The sequence below is a fragment of the Thalassophryne amazonica genome, chromosome 6 (assembly GCF_902500255.1).
Source record: "Thalassophryne amazonica chromosome 6, fThaAma1.1, whole genome shotgun sequence".
NCBI lineage: Eukaryota > Metazoa > Chordata > Actinopteri > Batrachoidiformes > Batrachoididae > Thalassophryne > Thalassophryne amazonica.
This window is the reverse complement of record NC_047108.1, coordinates 20,073,396-20,096,280: the sequence shown is the minus strand read 5'-3', so window position 1 is coordinate 20,096,280 and position 22,885 is coordinate 20,073,396. Positions and strand designations below refer to the sequence as shown.

At 43.2% G+C, this 22,885-nt stretch overlaps 1 protein-coding gene across 1 annotated transcript in view; it reads right to left on the bottom strand.

Annotated features, from left to right (window-relative positions):
- gripap1 (GRIP1 associated protein 1) overlaps nucleotides 1-22,885 on the bottom strand; it is a 47,612-nt gene that overhangs the window by 4,809 nt on the left and 19,918 nt on the right. The window contains exons 3-9 of the mRNA XM_034171449.1: nucleotides 20,274-20,409; nucleotides 15,029-15,085; nucleotides 14,085-14,184; nucleotides 11,039-11,169; nucleotides 9,892-10,008; nucleotides 8,488-8,581; nucleotides 3,407-3,579 (exon numbers count right to left, since the gene is read on the bottom strand). Coding sequence (XP_034027340.1) covers nucleotides 3,407-3,579; nucleotides 8,488-8,581; nucleotides 9,892-10,008; nucleotides 11,039-11,169; nucleotides 14,085-14,184; nucleotides 15,029-15,085; nucleotides 20,274-20,409 — 808 coding nt within the window. The remainder of the gene's footprint in view (nucleotides 1-3,406; nucleotides 3,580-8,487; nucleotides 8,582-9,891; nucleotides 10,009-11,038; nucleotides 11,170-14,084; nucleotides 14,185-15,028; nucleotides 15,086-20,273; nucleotides 20,410-22,885) is intronic.

Sequence of the window (22,885 nt, the reverse complement as noted above, 5' to 3'; positions counted from 1 at the left end):
AATCTTGTTTATTTTGATTTTTTTATCTTTCTACATTAAAGTTGCTTTGTTCTTTGTTATTTTCTCTGTTCTGTAAAGTGTCTTATCACTGTGTAAAGTTCTGCATGAATATAAAGCACAATGTTAATATGAGTATTATCATAAGGTGCTGAGAGCAGCAGAGGGCGGAGCTTCAACAAAACAAGCTCTGAAGGTGTCAACAGTCTCTCTCACACACACACACACACACACACACACACACACACACACACACACACACACACACACACACACACACACACACACACACACACACACACACACGCGTGGTCCAGGAGGAGATCAGAACAGAGGACAGAACAGCCTCAGGTCTGGCTCCAGGGTGGGCCCCCGGCTTCGCCATACCGGGTGACGTCTCGGTCCTTGATTTTTTTTTACTGGTCATGGGAGCTTCTGAACTGCCCTTAGTCTGACCCGTCACCTAGGACCTGTTTGCCTTGGGAGACCCTACAAGGGGCTCCTAGGATCATCCGGGTACGCAAACTCCCCCACAGCTAGAGGGGGAAATATATATATATATATATTTATATATATATATATATATATTAAGTTCCTTCGGCTGCTCCCTTGTTTGCACTCGGGGTCGCCACAGCAAATCCAAGGTGGATCTGCATGTTGAATTGGCACAGGTTTCACGCCAGATGCCCTTCCTGACGCAACTCCACATTACATGGAGAAATGTGGCAGGGGTGGGATTTGAACCCGGAACCTTCTGCACTGAAACCAAGCGCATTAATCACTTGGCCACCACCCCTGCATATATATATATATATATATATATATATATATATATATATATATATATACACACACACACACATTTAGATTGATACTCTGATTTATATATATTCGTTTTCTCTGATATATAACTTCTATTGTGATGTTTTATATAGAAATATAATGTATTCATTCATCAGTATTTTGTTTATATATGTAAATAATTGACTTTATTGCCACTATCAGCTTCTCTATCATATATTAATGTGTGTGTATGTATGTATGTACAGTGTGTGTTTACAGGCTGTGTCAGAATATTCTAAATTCTGGTATAAATTCTAAAATCACAATATACTAATATACGACGAACCATTTTCCTGTATCATAGCTACAGTGGGGAAAATAAGTATTTGACCCCTTGTCAGTTTTGCAGGTTTTCCCACCTACAAAAAATGGAGAGGTCTGTAATTTTTATCGTAGGTACACTTCAACTGTGAGAGACAGACTCTTAAAAATAAATCTAGTAAATCACATTGTATGATTTTTAAATAATCTGCATTTTACTGCATAAAATAAGTACTTGACCCCCTAGAAAAACAGAGCTTAACAATTGGTATAGAAACATCTGTCTGCCATTACAGAGGTCAGATGTTTCCTGTAGTTCTTGACCAAGTTTTCACACACTGCAACACAGATTTTGGTCCACTCCTCCATACAGATCTTCTCCAAATCTTTCAGGTTTGGCGTTTCAGCTCCCTCCAAAGATTTTCTATTGAGTTCAGGTCTGGAGACTGGCCAGGCCACTCCAGGACCTTCAAATGCTTCTTACGGAGCCCCTCCTTAGTTGCCCTGGCTGTGTGTTTGGGGTCATTGTCATGCTGGAAGACCCAGCCATGACCCATCTTCAATGCTCTTACTGAGTGAAGGAGGTTGTTTGCCAAAATCTCGCAATACATGACCCCATCCATCCTCCCTTCAATACGGTGCAGTTGTCCTGTCCCCTTTGCAGAAGAGCACCCCCACAGTATGATGTTTCCACTCCCATGCTTCACGGTTGGGATGGTTTTCTTGGGGTTGTTCTCATCCTCTAAACAAGATAAGTGGAGTTGATTCCAAAAAGCTCTATTTTGGTCTCATCTGACCACATGACCTTCTCCCATGCCTCCTCTGGATCATCTAGATGGTCACTGGGTGAACTTCAAATGGGCCTGGACATCTGCTGGCTTGAGCAGGGGGGCCTTGCTGCCCTGCAGGATTTTAAACCATGACAGCATCATTTGTTACTAATGTAATCTTTGTGACTGTGGTCCCAGCTCTCTTCAGGTCATTGACCAGGTCCTCCTGTGTAGTTCTGAGTTTTCTCAGAATCATCCTTACCCCACAAAGTGAGATCTTGCATGGAATCCCAGACCAAGGGAGATTGACAGTCATCTTGTGTTTCTTCCACTTTCTAATAAATAATCATAACAGTTGTTGTCTTCTACCAAGCTGCTTGCCTGTTGTCCTGTAGTCCATCCCAGCCTTGTGCAGGTCTACAGTTTTGTCCCTGTTGTCCTTAGACAGCTCTTTGGTGTTGGCTATGGTGGACAGGTTGGAGTGTGATTGATTGAGTGTGTGATCAGGTGTCTTTTATACAGGTAACAAGTTCAAACAGGTGTAATTAATACAGGTAAAGAGTGCAGAAAAGAAAAAGAAAAATTAACAGGTCTGTGTGAGCCAGAATTCTTGCTGGTTGGTAGGGGGTCAAATACTTATTTTATGCAATAAAATGCAAATTAATTATTTAAGAGTCATGCAATGTGATTTTCTGGATTTTTTTTAGATTCTGTCTCTCACAGATGAAGTGTACCTACGATAAAAATTACAGACCTCTACATTCTTTGTAGGTGGGAAAACCTGCAAAACTGACAGTGGGTCAAATACTTATTTTCCCCACTGTATATGTGTGACTTTTGCAGAAAAAACAAACTGTGTGAAAATTAGTTTAGTATTCAGAGAGTTACGATGGATTAAATGTGCTGCCAAACAGCCCTGAGTGGAGCGGGTCGGACGACCGGTCCAAGATTGCGGCCACACGGTTCGTCAGCGCCAACAGGCAGTAGCGGTCAATGCAGCGTCTATTCTTTATATGTGCAGGTCAGTGTGGACCTGGAATCACATCCCAGGCAGGTCTGGCTGCACCCAGAACCTGCTGCACTGCTGAAGATGAAAAAAATAAAAGAATGGAAATATCTGCAGTGAAATAAGAATAATAATTTTACTTCACTGACATTGATTTCTGTTTTTCAGTTTTGGATGTTTTGGGGCTGGGTTGGTACTCTGAAGTTTGTGGCTAACATGAAGTGACACGTTCTTTACGTAAACATTAAATGTGGCAGCAGCACGGAATTTACAGGTTATCCTTTTTTTTTTTTTAATGAGTGAACGTGTTCAAAGTTATGCTACATAAATGACACATTGAGGGCAGAATAAAATGTTGTTGTTCTTTTATATTTGTATCTACAACATATCAGCCTTCACAGTAAGAGCATGGCCTTAATCATCGTCCAGGAGACACACGGTGCTTTTGAATAAATTAAGAGTTACAGGAATTCTGACCACATGGAAAAGAAAGGTGGGGATGTGTCACTGCCACCGTATAGTATCGTACCTTCTGCAGATGCATGTTCTTGGTAAGTTGTTCCTCCAACATATTCTGCAGCTTCTTGTTCATTTCTCTCAGGTTCTCGTCTCCCGGTTTGACCAGGTCCCTGAGAACAGAACCCAGACCTCCTCTGTCTCCCTGGGAGCCTCCATGACCTCCGACCGCGCCGCCTGACACATCTGAGGGCAAGAGAAGCAGACATGTCACACGGAGACACTACCAAGGGACACAACTCCAGTTCAATGGCGATAAAGACAACGAGCAGCTACAAGAAGACTGAAGAGAGAAAACACTGCGCGCTCAGAGACACAGAAACCAAATCTACACGCGGTGCAGAGTCTGTCTGCTCACAGCCACTGGAACGCCTTCAGATCCAAGTCAGCATCTCGGTGGCTCCCCTCACCTGCCTCCTGTTTGCGTGGTTGGTCCAGACAGAACCATACTTTTTGTATGTCTTCATGACAGACTGAACGCTCAGCAGCTGCACACCGGGAGCAGCGGGGGTGGGGGGCTTGGGTTAAGGGCGCTCATTAATTTTTCAGTGAGGTGGGGGCTTGAACAGACGATCCTCTGGTCTCAAGTCAAGTCCCCTGCTTTACCACAAGACCAACACCTCCCCCAACAGGACGACTGTGGAAGATTTTAAGTTGTTTAATGCAAAAGTGTTTCATTTACATTTTAAGCTTTTTTTTGGGGGGGGGGGCAGGAGGGTAGAATAGGGGTGTGGCATTTGGGGGAGGTTTCTGTCCTCTTTGAGTTTGACAGGTAGACTATCCCAGTCAAACTCCTCACCTGATCACACTGATCCCGGAGCGAGACACATCCAGCGGGACCGGGCGCCTGACAACAGAAGTGAGAGCTGCTCGGATCGCCTCCGCACCTCAAAAGAAAATTGCGGCCATAGGGTTTGCGATCAAGATTTCCTACAGTAATTGATCTATAAACTGAAATCCATAAGGCCTAGTTCAAAAATAATGAAGCCTAACTGCTGATTTGCATTGCATTTGTCATGAACAATCCGTTATTTTATTTAGCACCATCCAGATTTATCTGTGAGTTCCCTATAGTCTCTTTGACAGGTACTGAAAATTTCATGGAAAAATTCCGCACAGTTCCAGAGATATGCACAAAATTTACCCCAAAAACAGCACTTTTTTCACCAATTTTGTGTGACATTGATATTTAGCATTATCATTTAAAGTTGAATGTTAAAGAAATAACCTTGTATTTTGTCAGTTTGTTTGTGCTTCATACTAACACACAGTAATACATTTTTGTAAAGGTAGAAATGTCATTTCCTAGAAAAAACATCATGTTTCTAAAGCAAGGTAAAACTGCCGCAAGCGTAACACTGAGAATAAGTCCTTGATTTATTTATGTTAAAACCTTAGCTATATCTCCTACTCTGCTTCAATAGAATAATTATATTACTTGTTCAATAATACCAGGAACTAATGGACAGAATTTCTTTGTTTCAGGCTTCTGCAGACTAAAGAAGATACCTCCAACTGTTGTCACAAGCGTTACGCTGTAGCACATTACAGTATATATGTACTGATCATTTCTAGCAATGACTGAACCGAGACCAATAGAAATATTGAAACTCTGATATATAACTATACCTAAAATGATAACATTTCACAAAAAAGACCACTTTTAAATTTTGAATATGTCACATTTTGGCTTCATTATTTTTGAACTAGGCCATAAACTACTTAAAATAAATATATATATGTTTATTAATGATATTCACGTTTTGTGAGACCCACGTTCCATGTTTTGGGAGAAATTTTTTCAGCATTCATGCTTTGCAATTAACGGTTTGCAGCTGATTTGCGTTTTGGGGGTTAACACTGGCTCGATATCCAGGTCTGAACAGCATTTTAACATGTATTATGCAAGTGTTTTTCTGAGTGTGTTCAGTCGCGAATCCCCATTGAAAATGCATTAACATCCGGGAACTTAATCAATATTTTGCTCGGTTAGGAGGCGTCATGTCACTGTCCATTAAGGGACGTTGGCGTTTAGTGGGCAGCATTGGAGTGTGGAATCTAGTAGTCATATATAACCTCTTTGTTGGTGCCTCTGGGAGGGAATCTCAGAACAAGGCTCATCTTCCTCCCAATCAGTGACGTCACCCACCTGACCTGCATAAATGGCGGCAGCCGGTCATCAAAGCCTCTCAGACCACGACTAAAACAAGGTTTTTTGTAGATGTTTTATGCTCTTTAGGGTTTCTTGAACTATCAAAAGAACACATTTTTTGTGTTTATTCATGCTATAAATAACCTGTGGGAATTTCTGTTCCCCTTTAAATAAACTGATGACTTACCAAAAAAAGGGACTGCAATTTCACAGAGCTTTTCTATCTGAATCAGAAGCTCAAAGCACTTTACACTGATGCCCCCCCCCCACACACACACGTCAGGCTGCTGCCATACAAGGCACTCACTACACACCAGGAACAACTTGGGGATTAAGGACATTGCCCAGGGGCCCTTAGTGATTTTCCAGTCTGCTGGTAGGGGATGAACAGAGGATCATCTGATCTCAAGCCCCATGCTTTACCACTAGACCATCACACCCCACCCCCAACACATAGCTGTCATGGAAGGGGAGACTAGCAACAGACACCCCAAAACTGTTTTTGTACTAGGCTGTAAACATGTTTGTTTGTGTTGTGAAGCTGAAGAATATAACATGAGCTTCTTTGGGGAGAAACTCACTTCTGGAGTCAGCCACAAGTGGCCAAACAAGGAACTACAAGATGTTCCACTACTGCCTTTGCCTCATTTAAGAGGACGGGAGGTTGGGGCTTGGTACCACTGCATCCACCACACTGGAGAAGCACCCTGGTTCCTAGATGGCACCCATCCAGGGAGACCACCAGCACCAGTCCATCCCCACCTCTCCAAAGTAACTATCTATTTGCTGTAGCCAGGCAAAATGTGGGCGTGTCCTTGGCCGGGCGTAACGGGGGCGCCTCCTCCATCTTCTCCAGATAGTTGGTGAGGTCAGAGCCTTATGATGAGCTGAGTCATTTGGAGGATCCTTGCATGGGATCAACGTGGCGTTTCACACAAATGTGATGCTTTGGTCAAGTTCAGAGTTTCCAGGTCCCTGCTGTGCGTCTGTAACCATGACAACAGCGTGACTACTGCTGTGGTAGTCAGGGTTAGTCGAGTTTCACTGATCAGACGGTTTTCAAATACAACAACCGAACGCATTCAGAGTGACAACCCAACGGACCAATAATGAAGAACCACAGTGAGAAAACCTCTGGGATGAATGAGAACCCTCTGAAGGATCCTGAAGTGAACAGCTGCATGGAGGAAGAAGCCAAGCGCTGTCATCTGCAGTGATGTTATTTTAGAGCATTTTTAATTTAAAAATAAATTCATGGATTTGACAAGCTCAGACAGCATCACCACCATAGTAACAGAGTCAAGAAGCTAAATATAGCCGCGGCAAGGCTTCAAAGGAGCGGGAGCGAGTTCAAATGTAATAAGAGAGACAGGGAATAAACGTGCAATATTAAAACCACAGAGCGAGAAATTTAATTTCCCCACTGAAGACACAGGACTAAAAAGAAATAACTTTGGTTCCGTTAGTGTTTCCTAAAATCCTCGACCAGCGTTCACTGAATGAACAGATTGACATCATTAAACCTAGAAAGTGAAAGAGCCGCAGTGACGCCGCAGAGAACACGCAAAACGGCGTCCTCCTCCCACCGATTAACCGCTTCCCGTATCCTATCGTCGTTATCAGAGCCACTTATTAATTGATTCATTCGTCACCATCATCTGCTCTATCAATTGATTACATGACAATCATCAGGTCTTCAATCAGGTGTTTTAAACTGTAAAACCTCAATCGGTGGAAGAAGTGACAATTCACTGAAGATCTCTTGAAATCAGCTGACAAAACTTATTTTCAGTTTATTCATAAAGAACAGCACCTTAAAAATCTTAGAGTCAAAAAAAGTTTAATCTCAGATACAACTCTAAACTCTTTTCCAAGACTTTCACTTCTAAGCTTTATTGTTTAAACCAAGTCCTAGTATTTAACTGAAGTTTTACTTTTTAACTGACTGTGTCTCAGATTAAGTGTAGATTTGATAGTTTGACTAGAAATTTGAAGAATTTAATTGGTAAGATTTTACATTTTTACAGTACACTGAAGTTTAGGAAACAATGGTGGGACCATGGTGAAGGTGTGCTGGGTGGGGATGGGGGTGCCTTTGGACTGTTGGGGCCCGCTTCTGGCCGTTATGGGGTGTCGCATTCCTGTGGGCTGTCCCTGGTAGGCACTGGACAGCTGCCTGTCTGGTGTTGAGACTGGGGTCCTGTCTGGTCTTCAGGCTAGGGTCCTGTCTGGTCTTCAGGCTGGAGTCCTGTGGGATATTGAGACTGGGGTCCTGTGGGATGTTGAGACTGGGGTCCTGTGGGGCGGTGAGAATGGGGTCCTGTCTGGTCTTCAGACTGGGGTCCTGGAGGGTGCAATGTCTGGTTGGGTTGCTGGTCTGTGGTCCCTGAGGTAGTTTTTCACCTACTGGTAGTGTGTGGCACTAGTCCTATATGACCACTTGTGTTACCTTCTCACTGCTGTTATATTAAAGGGTGTCTCTAAATCCAACCCCTTGCCCATGTCGTGACACCTGGGTAATGGATCAAACAGGGACTGCCTGTTGGGGTGAAATACAGTGGGGACTTTGTGTGTCTGGTGAAAGAAGTCTTCAACAGCAGATCAGGTGGAGGAGGTGATGGCTTGTAACCCAACGGCTGTGAAGGTGGATGAAGGTTGCAGCAGGTCCAAGCAGCAACCATGTGCAGCATCTGTCAAACAGTGTATGTCCAGACTGGACCTGCTCAGTCATCTCCACATCAACCAACCCATCCAGGAATTGATTAACAGGCCACTGAGGGATTCCCACAACAATAACGTTATATTAAAACTCATTTTCTTCACGGTCAGAGCTGTGACTCACACAGCGACGGTCACAGAAACAGGAACAAGAAAAATACAAATGTGCATTTCAGATCTTGTTACCATGCAACAGCTGTGTGTGTGTGTGTGTGTATACTGACCTCTGCGGCTGTCCATCACGTACGTCTCTATGATGGTGCTCTTCTTGCAAATGTCTTCAGCCATGGATGAGCAGCTCACCTCCAGATGTTTGACCTGAAGAACCAGATCACACTGCTGTCACTCAAATCTCTCAACGCCAACAAGAACAACAAAACAGGTCCAACAGGAGTCAAAGTCTTTTCCAGACACTTTGGCCTTTTTATTTAATTTATGCGGGTCTTTTTATGGACACAAGCAGGAGGCAGTCTGTGTTTGGAGCACATCATCCTGCGGAGACTGTGGACCGCTTGGTGCTGCCTATGATCCTACGTCTGTCTTACTGTTACTGGATTTAACTGCAGCCTTCAACAAAGATGACTGCTGAAATATTACTTTGGATTTCTGGTCTGAGCTATGACTGATCAGGTTGACAGCAGAGGGTTCATTATAATGGGGAGTTTTCTGAAGTGAAGAGTGGGGTGCCACAAAAACCTGTGTTGGGTCCACGCCTTTTTCTCCTCTTTGTTGGGGGTCTTAGACAGACTATATGAAGTCATGTGACTGGCCATCACGGCTATGCTGATGACATGGTGATGTACACAGCTGCTCACGATGCTGCGTCACGGACTTGATAAGCTGGAGGTTTGTCTGACTGCTGCACAAGGTTGGATGTCTTCCAGGTTTCTAAGATGGTCACCTCTCTAAATTCAGTTAACACTGTGACTCTTCATTTTAATTTTAGGAAGACTTGCTTCAGCATTAATCTTTCATTTGCAGAGAGAGACAGTACCCTTTTTTGTGCAACACTGCAGTGATTTGACTGATCCCGTCCGTGGTGGATGCTGATACACCGTGTCAGTTATTACATTGTATCGTTTTCTGGTTCACCTCGATAAAGAGCATTAAATTTCTGTGATTGAACTTTGAAATATGACCCCGTCACACCACTGTGGCCTCCTCAGAGTGGAGAGTAGATTTTATGAAATACTTCAGGGTCTTGTGTTCACTTGCGTGCCCCCTGTGAGTTTTCAGGATATAACACAAGGCCTCCCAAGCTAGCAAAATAACCCTGCAACTTATACCCCGGAATATACAGTACTCAGCGTTCCTGAGGTGAAGATGATGTGGAGTTTTTCCTTTCCGCACTCATACAGAATAATCTGCCAGTGGATGTGAGGTCAAACCCTGTGGAATCTTTTAAATCTGTTTATCGTGGATGCATATTTATACGTTCTTTTATGGAACATTTTGAGTTTTTTGAGTGTATAATCTGTTTGATTGCTTTTCTTATTGATTTTCACGGTGTGATGATGCAAATTTGGTTTTGGTGTTGAATCTGTGAACTTTGTTAATTTGAGTAAAAAAAAAAAAAAAAGGTTGGATTTCAGCTCTGGAACAATAAATGTGCGTGAATTTCTGCTCACCTTCTCCTCCAGCATCCATTTTTCTTGCTGCACCTCAGCGAGTCGCTGGAACAGTTCGCCCACCTCGTCATCAGAAAGCTCTGCGGGACGCTGTGACTGAGGACTTCCTCCACCAGACTTGAAAAATAAAGTGAAATAAAACAAAAAGAAAAAAAAATCCAAAATTCATGCGTGTTTTTGCAATTACAGGTTTTAATGCAATATTCTGTAGTTTCTAGCACTCAGAACTACTGAATACCAAAAGAGAACAAAAACAAATGTTAAAACGGCAGCTTGGAACCTGAAGGTGACCTTGGGCCTGCACACAAATCCCACCGAGATAATCTGAAAACCCAAAGAGGATTCCTGCCTTGCCTGGGACTTCCTGTATCACCTACTTCCATTGGAGGGCAGCAACCATTAAGGAGAAGGACATTTAGTTTGATATCTGTGGTGGTGACCTGTGGCGGTCTGTGAGCACCACAGGTCACCACGGGGTGCTGAAGTGCTGATGCACAGCGTCCTCCGGGTGACAAAGTCACGACTCAGTCTGCACACTTCAAATTAAACTATAATGCACCATGAAAGACAAACAAAGTCCAAATCCAGAGTCTGGAGCAGAAAGAGTACAAAAATACAACCAGAAGGCAAAAAAAACAAACAAACAAACAAACAAAAAAAAAAAAACAACAGTTTCAAATTGTTAAAACATGCTCACGAACCAAGGCTGGATTATTTTACATTTTCACGCTGAAACATTTCAGATTTCAATTCCTTCATTTCAGTAGTTTGTCTGGAATAAATGGTAAATGGACTGCGTTTTTATAACGCTTTTCCATCTGCATCAGACGCTCAAAGTGCTTTACAATAATGCCTCACATTCACCCTGATGTCAGGCTGCTGCCATACAAGGTGCCCACTAGACACCGGGAGCAACTAGGGGATTAAGGACCTTGCCCAAGGGCCCTTAGTGAACCAAGCCCAACGCTTAACCACTAGACCATCACCTCCTCTAGAATAATTAAAAACTTTGAATCTGGTCTGCATGGGTGCCGAGGACTTTCACACAGCACTGAAGCTGTCAAACTGCTTTACTTTACTGCTTTACAGAGGTCATGATCTCTGTGCCGCACAAACACGTGGCTCTGACACTGATAGCTCCGCCCACCTTGCCCTGATTGGTGGGCTGTGGCTCCTTCATCATGTCCTTGTAGGAGAAGGAGGAGACAGAAGAGGAATCACCGGTCTGCTGAGTCCGACTGGGACTGTTGATCTCTGACAGAACCAGTTCCTCCAGACCTGAAAGGACACGAAAGGAACTTCACAACACCTGAAGGACTGATCTGGAACACTGATCGTCCTGAACCGACAGCCGACAACATTTAAGGTTCAGGGTTTCATTCCTGTCATTTCACAAATTCTAAAAGTTTAAATATGTTTTTCTGAAAACAAACGTTTCTGCTGCCTTTGAATCGATTCATGAATGCTCTTGGTTAAACATCGCCCTCTGCTGGCTGCTCATCGGTCATGCATCAGTTTTCACAAAGAAATAAATAAACATGGGTGAATCATGTTCATTCCTCCAAAGAGCACAAACACTGACCACAGGTGTGATGTCACATCCTGCGCCACCCCACCCACTTTTTTTTTTTTTTTTTTTTTTTTTTTTAGGTATAATGAAGCACAAAAAGGAAAACACTGCCGGAAAAACAACCTGAAAAAAGAGAAATGAGCTGAATTTGAAGTGTGATGACATCAGGGGAGCAGAAATGAGATAAATGAAATATTCTGCTGCCAAGGAAAGATCATTTTAAACTCATTTGTCAATTCACTAAAAAAGACATCTAAAAAAGAAGAGATACTGTAACGCAAACCTGGATTTAGAAAGTCCAACTTACATTTTTTTATATCGTTGTTCACTGACTGGATGATGATCAAACACACTTAACTTCAGGTCAAAGAGTTGTATGTTGTAGTTTTATCATTTAAGGTTGACTGAATCTGTTTAAAGTGGATGGTCGAGGACTCTCGAGGTGGTCGTTGTACCTGTTCTGGTGTGGGTGAGGATTCCCTGATCTGTTTAAAGTGGATGGTCGGGGACTCTGGAGGTGGTCGTTGTACCTGTTCTGGTGTGGGTGAGGATTCCCTGATCTGTTTAAAGTGGATGGTCGGGGACTCTGGAGGTGGACTTTGTACCTGTTCTGGTCTTTTTGTTGGTGAGGATTCCCTGATCTGTTTAAAGTGGGCAGTCGGGGAGTCTGGAGGTGGTTTTTGTACCTGTTCTGGTCTTTTTATTTGTGAGGATTCCCTGATCTGTTGAAAGTGGGCAGTCTGGGACTCTGGAGGTGGTTTTTGTATCTGTTCTAGTCTTGCTGTGGGTGAGGATTCACTTGATCTGTTTAAAGTGGACAGTTGGGGACTCTGAAGGTGGTCTTTGTACCTGTTCTGGTCTTTGTGTTGGTGAGGATTCCCTGATTTGTTTAAAGTGGATGATCAGGGACCCTGGAGGTGGTCTTTGTACAACCCCAATTCCAATTTGAGAAAAAATTCCAAGTTGGGACACTGTGTGAAATGTAAATAAAAACAGAATACAATGATTTGCAAATCCTCTTTAACCTATAGTCAATTGAATGCACCACAAAGGCAAGATATTTAATGTTCAAACTGATAGACTTTTTTGTTTTTGTGCAAATATTTGCTCATTTTGAAATGGATGCCTGCAACACATTTCAAAAAAGTTGGGACAGTGGTATGTTTACCACTGTGTTACACCACCGTTCCTATTAAATCAATAAGTGTTTGGGAACTGAGGACACAATTTGTTGAAGCTTTGTAGGTGGAATTCTTTCCCATTCTTGCTTGATGTACGAATTCAGTTGTTCAACAATCCGGGGTCTCCATTGTCATATATTGCGCTTCAAAATGCGCCACACATTTTCAATGGGCGACAGGTCTGGACTGCAGGCAGGCCAGTCTAGTACCCGCACTCTTTTACTACGAAGCCACTCTGTTGAAACACGTGCAGAATGTGGCTTGGCATCGTCTTGCTGAGATAAGCAGGGGCGTCTCTGAAAAAGACACTGCTTGGATGGCAGCATGTGTTGCTCCAAAACCTGGATGTACCTTTCAGCATTGATGATGCCATCACAGATGTGTAAGTTGCCAATGCCATGGGCACTAACACACCCCCATACCATCACAGATGCTGGCTTTTGAACTTTGTGCTGGTAACAATCTGGATGGTCTTTTTCCTCTTTTGTCTGGATTTCCAAAAACAATTTGAAATGTGGACTCATCGTTGCGTCTGTCCATTTCAAATGAGCTCAGCCCAGAGAAGGTGGCAGTGTTTCTGGCTTTCACTTTGCATGGTAGAGTTTTAACTTGCACTTGTAGATGTAGCGACAAACTGTGTTAACTGACAATGGTTTTCTGAAGTGTTCCTGAACACACGCGGTAAGATCCTTTACACGATGTCGGTTTTTAATGCAGTGCCGCTTGAGGGATCGAAGGTCACGGGCATTCAATGTTGGTTTTCCGCCTTGCCACTTACATGTAGAAAGTTCTCCAGATTCTCTGAATCTTCTGATTATATTAAGTACTGTAGATGATGGAATCGCTACATTCCTTGCAAATGAACGTTGGGAAACATTGTTCTTAAACTGTTGGACTATTTTTTTACTCAGTTGTTCACAAAGTGGTGATTCTCACCCCATTTTTGCTTGTGAACGGCTGAGCGTTTTGGGGATGCTCCTTTTATACCCAATCATGACACTCACGTGTTTCCAATTAAACCATTCACCTGTGAAATGTTCCAAACAGGTGTTCTGTGAGCATTCATCAACTTTCCCAGGCCTTTCTTGCCCCTGTCCCAGCTTTTTTGAAACGTGTTGCAGGCATCCATTTCAAAATGAGCAAATATTTGCACAAAATCCAAAAAGTCTATCGGTTTGATCATTACTGAATATAGGTTGAAGAGGATTTGCAAATCATTGTATTCTGGTTTTATTTACATTTCACACAATGTCCCAACTTCATTGGAATTGGGTTTGTACCCGTTCTGGTCTTTTGGTTGGTGAGGATTCCCTGATCTGTTTAAAGTGGACGGTCGGGGACTCTGGACATGGTCTTTGTACCTGTTCTGGTCTTTTTGTTGGTGAAAATTCCCTGATCTGTTTAAAGTGGACGGCCGGGGACTCTGGAGGTGGTCTTTGTACCTGTTCTGGTCTTGCTGTTGGTGAGGATTTCCTGAAGCCTCTCCTGCAGTTTGTCGGCTCGTTTCCTCTCCAGCTGCAGCTGTCGCTTTAAATCCTTCAGCTGCAGAAACAGGCAGCAATTTATTTCACAAAAAAAAAAAAAAAAACACGCCTCAGTCTTAATCAATGTGTCATGACTTTTTTCCTCCCACAATGCAATGCTTTACGTGTGGAGTTCACAGCGTGTCATCCACTGGCCGAGCACAGGGGCGTGATGGGATTTAGGATGGTGGGTTGCTCCACCCTGCGGTCCAGTGTCGGTCTGACAGTGGACTGCAATGTCAGTAACAAATGCGCACTTGTCCTGAAGTCCCTGAATCCTAACTTCTGGGTTTTCATGTGACGATGGACACTGGTGTAAACCTCCTCAAACCCACCTCACTCATCAACTTTGTCAGTCTGGGTCCCCGGCCGACAACCAGGTCTAAGGACAACAGGCGGATAAATTAAAGCATGTCCCGGATCACGTGTCCAAACACTGTTTTGTTGTCCATCGCACAGATTCTAACTACACTTTCTAAGAGTCGCAATTTTCAGGGCTCTTGCCGGTTCTGCCCAGTTCTCAAGCTAGCTCCTCTCAGTCTTCAGTTCAGACATCGGTCTTCCTCGGCTTCACTTGACGCTGTGGCACTCTCTGTCTGACTTGAGCCTGATCAGCACCTGTGTGGACTTGCCGACACATCACAGCTACAGGCCATCTTGTGCTACCTGCAGGTCAGAGCAGGCCACGGACCCGACAGTGATTTTGCCAAGTATGGAGCAAGCGAACACAATCTGAGTAAATGAACCCAATTTTATCCACCTCTCAGATATGGTGCATTTCTACGTGCATAGCTGCTCTTGAAATTACCGGTCAAACTGACTGCAGTCCACCCTTCTGTTCTTGAAACCAGGACTTGACTTACCGCTGCGCTTCCTTTCTTCTCCAAAATCCTCTGACCGTCCACAGTGTCTTTGATCTCCTGTTGAGACAAAATGAAAATAAAACAGTTTCATTAACTCAGCAAGAGGTCATTTATTTCTCTTGTGGCAACTGATCTGCCAGTTTGTTCAAACTTCCCAGAACTGTACCACATTAAAAACAGAAGGTCTTTGGAACTATGCCAATGAGCCACATCAGGAGACCAGGACCTCAGTCAGGATGGGACCAAGAAATCCATGGTCACTCTGTCTGAGCTTCCAGACAACTCGAGCAGAGACTCAAGCTTGATCTGGACTTCATGTTCAAGTGACCTAAAGGAAGCTTCTCAGCAGGACAGTCTGAGATCAGGACCCAATACGGCACATGAAAGCTCCTCTGAAGATCAAGACTGTGAGAAAGAAGAATCTCTGATGTGATGGGCTGCTGTAAAACAAAAATCACATAATCTGTATGATACCAGTCCTCCAGGCCACCTGTGGAGTCTGGTGGTGGCAGCACTGCACTGTGGACAAGCAGGTGAAGGAGGACTCATCAAGAGCAAGTGAAATGAAGAGGAGAGCTGAACTTGCACTCAGAGCACCTCAGAGTGGGCAAAAGGTTCACCTTCAAACCCTCAGCAGAAAGCAAAGACGGTACAGGAAGAGACAAATACATCAATGCCCTCTTGGATCACACGAAAGCTGGACTTTCAACGAATGAAGCCTCAGAGACCCAAAACAATAGGCCACAGATGAACTCCTTTAAAAACAGGACTACGTTTGAGAAAAGCTACAGTGAAGTAAGTCCCTTCGGCTGCTCCCTTGTTTGCACTCGGGGTCACCACAGCAAATCCAAGGAGGATCTGCATGTTGAATTGGCATAGGTTTTACGCCGGATGCCCTTCCTGACGCAACTCCACATTACATGGAGAAATGTGGCAGGGGTGGGATTTAAACCCGGAACCTTCTGCACTGAAACCAAGCGCATTAACCACTTGGCCACCACCCCTGCAAGAATGGAAGAAAATGACAAAATTCAGCCCCACGAAGCTGCTTGTGTCATTGTCAAGAAGACTCCAGACTGGAACTGCAGTCGAATGTGCTCCAACCCTGGACTGAGTTTACTACATCTGAAAAAGTTTCTAAAATCCTGTTTTGTCATGACAGAATACCAATCTGTTGATTGATTATCAAGTGTTCCTCATGGGAAAATCTGTGCACTCATTCATCTGCCACCATGTACCTAGCTCATGGTGGCATCAGCCCTAGTCAAATATCAGGCTCCAGCTTCTCCCAAGGGGGACCCAATGACTCCCAGGTAAACTGGATATAGAAACCTCCAGGATCTTCTGGTTCTACCTCAGGGTGTCGCCCCACCTGCATGTCCCCAAAAACAAAACCATGTAAAGCAGTTGTCTAGGAAGCCTTTTCAAGGACAACCCAGCTGCTCCTGCCTGAAGTGGTTCTGGATGTCAGACCTTCTCACCTTGTCTCCTGAATTGAAACCAACACCAAAGCATGTTGGTGCAGCAGAATCGGTGCAGCAGGGGCAGCGCTGCATTTGCTCTACCGTACTGTGACAAAAAGGGAGCTGAGCCAAAAGGTGAAGCTGTCCATCTACTGGTCAAGCTTTGTTCCTACTCTCACCTATGATCATGAGGGTTGGGTCATGACCGAAAGAACTAGATTGCGGGTACAAGCAGCCGAAATGGGTTTCCTCAGGAGGGTGGCTGGTGTCTCCCTTAGAGATAGGGTGAGAAGCCTGGTCATCCGTAGGGAGCTCGGAGTAGAATCGCTGCTCCTTCGCGTTGAAAGGAGCCAGCTGAGGTGGTTCGGGCATCTGTTAAGGATGCCTCCTGGGGACCTCCCTAGGGAGGTGTTCCAGGCACGTCCATCTGGGAAGAGACCTCGGGGAAGACCCAGGACTAGGTGGAGAGATTATATCTCCACACTGGCCTGTGAACACCTCAGGATCCCCCCAGTCAAAGGTGGTCAATGTGGCCCAGAAAAGGAAAGTCTGAGGTCCCCTGCTGGAGCTGTTGCCCCCGTGACCCGATCCCGGATAAGCAGTTGCATATGAGTGATGAGTGAACTGGCACCACACTGTGGTGGAGTTTCTGTGGTCCTGTGAACCTGAACCTGGTACATCAGTAGGGATGGGTATTGGTAATATTTTATCGTTATTGATGACATTATTGATTCCGCGTATTGATCAAATTCTTTAGCAATTCCCGTATCAATACCTCCTGTGAATTTTCTGTGTACTAAAAGTAGGCTTTACAGGTTTTCTATGTCAACAATATTTTATTGAGTCTTAAAGTAAATAAATATGAACTTGGTCACTGGATCCTTGATCTCTAGGCATCAATAAAAATAAACAAAATATGTAGTTTTTGTCAAAAGCATTTCCTTTCAGACATTAATAGTATGAATATCACTCCATACCTCTGAGCTGAGCTCAGCTGGCTGCACGTCAGCATCAATGTCATTCATAAAGAGGACATCTCATTTTGGGAGGAAAAAAAACTGTTTTCGTCTGTTGTAGTTTGTTGTCTGTGTTGCAACGCTTGGAAAGAGGTGTAATTTGATTTAAAAGGGCGATTCACTTTGAATTCTGGCCAGAATCTAACTTGACTCGGCAGAGAGCAATGCAGCGTTTGGAGCGGTACAAACGGAACAGACGATTCTCGTGTCTTGCCTACAACAAGACAAGAGTCCCAGTTAGTGACTTTCCGCACAAAAGTGACTCATGATTGACATTTTTAAAAGGCTTTGAGAGGGGTTAAGGAGCGGACTCGATGCTTCTGAAAAGCAGGGAATCAGAGAACCAACAAAGCAGCAGGTCGGAGTACTTCTTTGTTGGTTCAAGCTTCAAAGCAGAGCCGCGCAGAAGCGGTTGATTACAGACCCGCTGCAGGGTCTACAATCAACGTACAGAAATGATCATTTTCCCGACAAACACCCTCCTCTGAAAAGCAGGGAATCAGAGAACCAACAAAGCAGCAGGTCGAAGTACTGCTTTGTTGGTTCAAGCTTCAAAGCGGAGCCGTGCTGCACAAGCGGTTGATTACAGACCTGCTGTAGGGTCTGCAATCAATGTAGAGAAATGATCATTTTCCCGACAAACACCCTCCAAAACCGGCTCTCAATACCCATTCCTATACATCAGTCTCAGGTTAAGAACTCTGCCGGGCTTTCTCACCTGCTAGGCCCTTATTTTTTTTTAAACAATTCACTAAATTATCTGAGTAAGTACTTTTTAACCCTATAATATCCTCACATTTTTTAACGGAATGTAGTAGATCAATATGTTCTACCAAACGGCTGAGTTGACCATTAAAGGGTTAAGGAATACTGGTCAAAAATAAAATGTTTTGAGTTAAGTTCCACTGATTGTTGAACATTTCCTATTAACTGACCTCAAGCAATTTCTAAACATTCTTTAGCTTTGACTCTGTTACTCGTTTGAGTTTGTTTCTAAACATTCTTTAGCGTTCACTTCGTTACCCGTTTGACTTTGTTTCCAAACGTTCTTTAGCTTTCACTTCATTACCTGTTTGACTTTGCTTCCAAACGTTCTTTAGCTTTCACTTCATTACCTGTTTGAGTTTGTTTGCGAAAGGTCTTTAGCTTTCACTTTACTTGTTTGAGTTTGTTTCCATATGTTCTTTAGCTTTCACTTCGTTACTGCTTTGAGTTTGTTTCCAAACGTTCTTTAGCTTTCACTTCGTTACTGCTTTGAGTTTGTTTCCAAATGTTCTTTAACTTTCACTTTGTTACCTGTTTGACTTTGTTTCCAAACGTTCTTTAGCTTTCACTTCATTACTCCTTTGAGTTTGTTTCCAAACGTTCTTTAGCTTTCACTTCATTACTCCTTTGAGTTTGTTTCCAAACGTTCTTTAGCTTTCACTTCATTACTCCTTTGAGTTTGTTTCCAAACGTTCTTTAGCTTTCACTTCATTACCTGTTTGAGTTTGTTTGCGAAAGGTCTTTAGCTTTCACTTTACTTGTTTGAGTTTGTTTCCATATGTTCTTTAGCTTTCACTTCGTTACTGCTTTGAGTTTGTTTCCAAACGTTCTTTAGCTTTCACTTCGTTACTGCTTTGAGTTTGTTTCCAAATGTTCTTTAACTTTCACTTTGTTACCTGTTTGACTTTGTTTCCAAACGTTCTTTAGCTTTCACTTCATTACTCCTTTGAGTTTGTTTCCAAACGTTCTTTAGCTTTCACTTCATTACTCCTTTGAGTTTGTTTCCAAACGTTCTTTAGCTTTCACTTCATTACTCCTTTGAGTTTGTTTCCAAACGTTCTTTAGCTTTCACTCCATTACTCCTTTGAGTTTGTTTCCAAACGTTCTTTAGCTTTCACTTCATTACTCCTTTGAGTTTGTTTCCAAACGTTCTTTAGTTTTCACTTCATTACTCCTTTGAGTTTGTTTCCAAACGTTCTTTAGTTTTCACTTCATTACTCCTTTGAGTTTGTTTCCAAACGTTCTTTAGTTTTCACTTCATTACTCCTTTGAGTTTGTTTCCAAATGTTCTTTAGCTTTCACTTCATTACCCGTTTGAGTTTGTTTCCAAACATTCTTTTGATTTCACTTTGTTACTTGTTAAAGTTTCCAAACGTTCTTTAGCTTTCACTTCATTATCTGTTTGACTTTGTTTCCAAATATTCTATAGCTTTCACTTTGTAACTTGTTTGAGTTTCCAAACGTTCTTTAGCTTTCACCTCGTTACTTGTTTAAGTTTGTTTCCATATGTTCTTCAGCTGTCACTTCGTTACCTGTTTGAGTTTGTTTCCAAAAGGTCTTTAGCTTTCACTTTGTTACTTGTTTGAGTTTGTTTCCATACGTTCTTCAGCTTTCACTTCGTTACCTGTTTGAGTTTGTTTCCAAAAGGTCTTTAGGTTTCACTTTGTTACTTGTTTGAGTTTGTTTCCAAAAGGTCTTTCGCTTTCACTTTGTTACTTGAGTTTGTTTCCATACGTTCTTCAGCTTTCACTTCATTACCCGCTTGAATTTGTTTCCAAACGTTCTTTAGCTTTCACTTCGTTACTTCAGGCCTGATCAGATGACAGCAACGGCACTTTAAAATTTTAAAGAGTCACAGCGCTCCACTCATTCAATTACTCTGTTTATGACCCGCACCACACTGTGCAGTACCAACCTGAACCACTGGGTGGAAACGGGGCTGTCGGCATACGCAGGTTAATCATTCAGGTGTGGCAGGGCCAAAAGCTTTCACTTCGTTACCTGTTTGAGTTTGTTGATGGCATCAGTGTGTTCGTCTCTCTGTTTTTCTACTTCCACCAGCTGCTGTCTGAAAGCCTCTAGCTCTGCCTGCTTTATCTGAGACACAAAAAGAAGAAAACAGAGTAAACTAGTCCAACTTTAACCTTTTCAGTTTATTAACATACTATATTTATGGAGGATAAGTCCCACATTTTCTGTATGTGGAACACGGTGTTTCCCTGTGGGTGACTTGAACTCCAAAACTAATCCAGAGGAACACATAAACATGAGATGAACAACATACTGGATGTAATTTGATGCAGTCGGAACAACAGAGAACATCAGCTGGACATGGACCATATTAGAACACAACCAAATAAAGTCTTTGATTTTTTTTAATCAGCTAATTAATGTAAGAATTTTGTGCAGTGTTGGAGTGTATTTAGATTGCTAGATTTTCATTTTGTTTTGTGGATCCTTTTTTTTGTGATTTGGCGCTATATAAATGAAAAATAAATTGAAAATTCAAATTCCCAAATTCATAAAAATACCATGGCTTATTCTCAGGAAAATACAGAAATGACAGTGATGTTGAGATAAGAAGCAAACTTTAAGCTGCAGAGCTTTTGTCAAGATGTTGATGGAATTAAACCCTCTGATGTAAAGGCAGTGTCCATTCTGCCAGAGCAGCTGATACGGTGCATTCAGAAAGTATTCACAGCGCTTGACTGTTTTGTCATGTTACAACCTCATTCAAAAATGGAGTCAATTCATTTTTCCTCTCAAAATTGTACTCACAACACCCCATAATGACAACATGAAAAAGTTGCAAATTTATTGTAAAAAAAAAACAAAAAAAAGAAATCCCATGTCCATTAGTATTCACAGACTTTGCTCAATACTCTGTTGATGCACCTTTGGCAGCAATTACAGCCTCAAGTCTTCTTGAATATGATGCCACAATCTTGGTGCACACATCTTTGGGCAGTTTGGTCCATTCCACTTTGCAGCACCTCTCAAACTCCATCAGGTTGGATGGGGAGCGTCGGTGCACAGCCATTTTCAGATCTCTCCAGAGAAGTTCAATCGGATTCAGGTCTGGGCTCTGGCTGGGCCACTCAAGGACATTCACAGAGTTGTCCTGAAGCCACTCCTTTGATATCTTGGCTGTGTGCTTAGGGTTATTGTCCTGCTGAAAGATGAACCGTGGCCCCAGTCTGAGGCCAAGAGCGCTCTGGAGCAGGTTTTCATCCAGGATGTCTCTGTACATTGCTGCATTCATCTTTCCCTCAATCCTGACTAGTCTCCCAGTTCCTGCTGCTGAAAAACATCCCCACAGCATGATGCTACCACCACCATGCTTCACTGTAAGGATGGTGCCTGGTTTCCTCTAAACATGACACCAAAGAGTTCAATTTTTGCCTTGAATTTTGTTTTTCCTGGTCTGAGTGTCCTTCAGGTGCCTTTTGTCAAATTCCAGGTGGGTCTGGCCAGTCTACCATACAGGCCTGATTGGTGGATTGCTGCAGAGATGGTTGTCCTTCTGGAAGGTTCTCCTCTCTCAACAGAGGAATGCTGGAGCGCTGACAGAGTGACCATCAGGTTCTTGGTCACCTCCCTGACAAAGGTCCTTCTCCCCTGATCGCTCAGTTTAGACGGGCAGCCAGCTCTCGGAAGGGCCCTGGTGGATCTGAACGTCTTCCATTTACAGATGATGGAGGCCACTGTGCTCACTGGGACCTTCAAAGCAGCAGAAATGTTTTTGTACCCTTCCCCAGATTTGTGCCTCCAGACAATCCTGTCTCAGAGGTCTACAGACATTTCCTTTGACTTCATGCTTGGTTTGTGCTCTGACTGTCAACTGTGGGACCTTATACATAGACAGGTGTGTGTCTTTCCAAATCATGCCCAAACAACTGAATTTACCACAGGCGTACGACAATTAAGCTGTACAAACATCTCAAAGATGATTAGTGGAAACAGGAGGCACCTGAGCTCAAGGCTGAATCTCAATTCTACCCCTTGGTCCTTCCCCTTACCCCTTCCCCTCCGTTTTGCGCGGGCACGAGAGACAGAGGGGTGTCTCAATTCTCTTTTTGGTGTGAGGCAGAGGGGTAGGCGGAGGGCTTCAAACCCCTCCAAACGGAGTGAATCTGGATGCACATTCCATGTGGAGGGGCAGGAGGAGCTTACTGCTGTCTCCGAAAAAATAAACATGACGCCGAAAGAGCCACACAAATAAAGCGGCTTTCATTACAAATTACGCTGTTTAGAACGTTAGAACTTGAACAAAACGTTTACAGGCAGTTGTCTATGACAGCAACATGTATGCTGCTGGATGCATATTACGTATGTTGTCGTTATGAAGATATCGTAACTTCGCTCATGCGCTGAGGCGTTATAATGCATATACATACGAACGCTACGATAAGACACTTTTATATCTCACAATGGAGAAAATTGTGATAATTGATAAGCATGTTAATTTGTATGTTCATAAATCTTTGGATAATATCAATCCCTGCTGTTGGATTTCAAGGTCTGTAACGTGTGTGTATTTAGTAAATAAACAGGAGCCCTGCGCGCACTCGTCTCCTAATAAGCTTTCAGGCAGAAAAGGAGGAGAAGTTTCA